At 45.3% G+C, this 2,220-nt stretch overlaps 1 protein-coding gene across 2 annotated transcripts in view; it reads right to left on the reverse strand.

Annotated features, from left to right (window-relative positions):
• The window catches only part of polr1a (RNA polymerase I subunit A), a 36,701-nt gene that overhangs the window by 13,747 nt on the left and 20,734 nt on the right, over positions 1-2,220 (reverse strand). Inside the window, exons 31-33 of one of the 2 annotated variants that reach the window (XM_013908293.1) lie at positions 1,997-2,151; positions 1,786-1,915; positions 1,569-1,676 (exon numbers count right to left, since the gene is read on the reverse strand). In XM_013908293.1, the coding sequence (XP_013763747.1) occupies positions 1,569-1,676; positions 1,786-1,915; positions 1,997-2,151 (393 nt within the window). Of the gene's footprint in view, positions 1-1,568; positions 1,680-1,785; positions 1,916-1,996; positions 2,152-2,220 lie in introns of both variants that reach the window. The other variant, XM_005719411.2, reaches the window with a different exon arrangement.

The raw sequence follows: 2,220 nt of genomic DNA on the forward strand, positions 1-2,220 counted from the left end.
GGGGGGGGATATGTGTGTATTCACATCATTTATGTTAATGAGAGTGTGGGGAGTGAGTTGGAGGGTGGGGTGGGCTGCTTTTAACTATGTAAAGCACTTTGTGCTACATTTTTATTTTGTATGAAAAGTGCTTTATAAATAAAGATTGATTGATTGATTGATGTGACATTTCACCTCTGACCCTGCCTTCAGATCTGAAGGCTAGAGTGACAATAATGTTATACAGCCGTAAAACTATATTTCTTGCTGCTATTGTTTGTACTGACAACATACACACGGGGAAGCACATGTTCAAAAGAGCACATTACTTTGGACGTCTGACTTTTTCTTCAAGGTCAAATAAATGAAAATTACTTAGGAAATGATATTGATATATGAAGATTCCCATGTGACTTCTGACCTCATGTCTAAGTTTCACATCTGTTGTGTGTTGTTTTCGATCTGGGACAGTTTCCAATTTCCTTGTACTATTGGCCTGGGTGTGACAGTGCAATTATCTTTCTTTCTTCCAAGCTGACCCCAAAATGTGTTGTGTCTTTAAAGCAGTGTTTCCCAACCACTGTGCCGTGACACGTAGGTGTGCCATGGAAGATGATCTACTTCCACCTGATTAGTACTCTAAGCCAGAAGTTCCCAAAGTGTGGGGCGCGCCCCCTAGGGGAGGCGCAGAGCCATTGCAGAGGAGGCCCTGTATGAATTAAAAAACAAACAAGAAAAATGCTTGGACACTGCTAGCATAATGGACAGGTTTTTGACGGGGCTCCCACAAAAACTCAAAGCAGAAGATGAAGCATCGTCAAACCAACTTCCTTCCAAGCCAAATACTAGAAAATATGATGAAGCATATCTTTCCTTTGGCTTCACTTGCACAAGGTAGGTCTCATCTGCAGAATTAGTTTCCCCTGCGTTGGGAGCACGCGCTGGGCTCTCCAAATCCTGACAAACAGTATCCCACATTCTGGATTTTCGCAAAGATTTTCTTGTAAAAGAAAGGGAGGCCTAGCAAAAAAGTTTGGGAACCACTGCTCTAAGCGATCGGAGTGAATTATATTCTCTTCCAATAGAGGGCAGTACAACTGCCTGCTCTAATTAAAAGAGCTGCCAACTGCCAGTAAAACAGAAGAAGATGAAGAAGACATAATATAATTACATAATAGCCATGCTGTGAGACCACGCAGCATAGTGATCGATAAATATTTGAAAAGAAAAAGCAGTCAGTCTGACCCGAATCCTGGAGAAAACGCAGACCCAGGTGAAGGGCCTAGCATGAGTTGTGGTGTACTGGAGACAAACCGAGCCAATTTCACCATACCTGGTGCGCAGGGAAAAATGATCAATAAGTATAATAAGTAATGAGTACGTGGAGTGGATCAGTACCAAGCTGTTCAAAAACGACTCCAACTTCATCCCAGCGGAGGACTCCCACACCTCATATTTAAACATCTCATGCACTGTGTCTGGTTTCCTGTTTTGTATCTGTCAGCCTCCCCACGATCGCCCACTGGCAGTTGCGACAGGCAGGAAAGAGAGTGGGCTTCAAGCACACACCACATTTCTTATCTTCATACCTCCTCTTCCTGTTTGCCTTTCCTCTTCGCATCCGAAGCGTCAGTATCTCCTTCATTCTCCTGGTCGTCAACGATCTCTCGCTCCTGCTCTTCCTCTCCATCATCTAACTGCTGAATGACAACGTGACAAAGGTTTGTTTTTGCAGTAGGAAAGAAAATGTTTGAACACCACATGTGCTGTAAATGCTTCAAAAGAACACTGAATTGAAAAACAGACCCCTCCTGAGGCAGCTGCTCCATTGCCGTCATCATCCCTGTCTCTGGCGGTGGCCCTCCTGGTCTCCACAGCGATGGAGGCCAGCTTGGCAGAGCGCTTCTTTATGGCGTCGAGGAGGAGACGGAAGAACCTGGAAGGACGAAACAAAGCGTGAGGAAGGTGAGGAACAATGACAGTGCTTCCTTTATGGCACAGTGAAACAGACACACACCTGGTTTCCATGTAGTGGAGGATCTGCTGCGGTGACAACAGCCTATCATCAGAGTAGCGCTCTGGAGGCAGGAAATGGAAGGTGATTTTGAACACCCGCAGCTTGTGGTGATTTTCAATTCGCAGCGTCTCAACCACACCCACCTTCTGCAGCACCTGTTCTCACACACACACACACACACACACACACACACACACACACACACACACACACACACACACACA

Source organism: Pundamilia nyererei, unplaced genomic scaffold, assembly GCF_000239375.1.
Source record: "Pundamilia nyererei isolate P.nyererei 1_Seehausen unplaced genomic scaffold, PunNye1.0 scaffold00001, whole genome shotgun sequence".
Taxonomy (NCBI): domain Eukaryota; kingdom Metazoa; phylum Chordata; class Actinopteri; order Cichliformes; family Cichlidae; genus Pundamilia; species Pundamilia nyererei.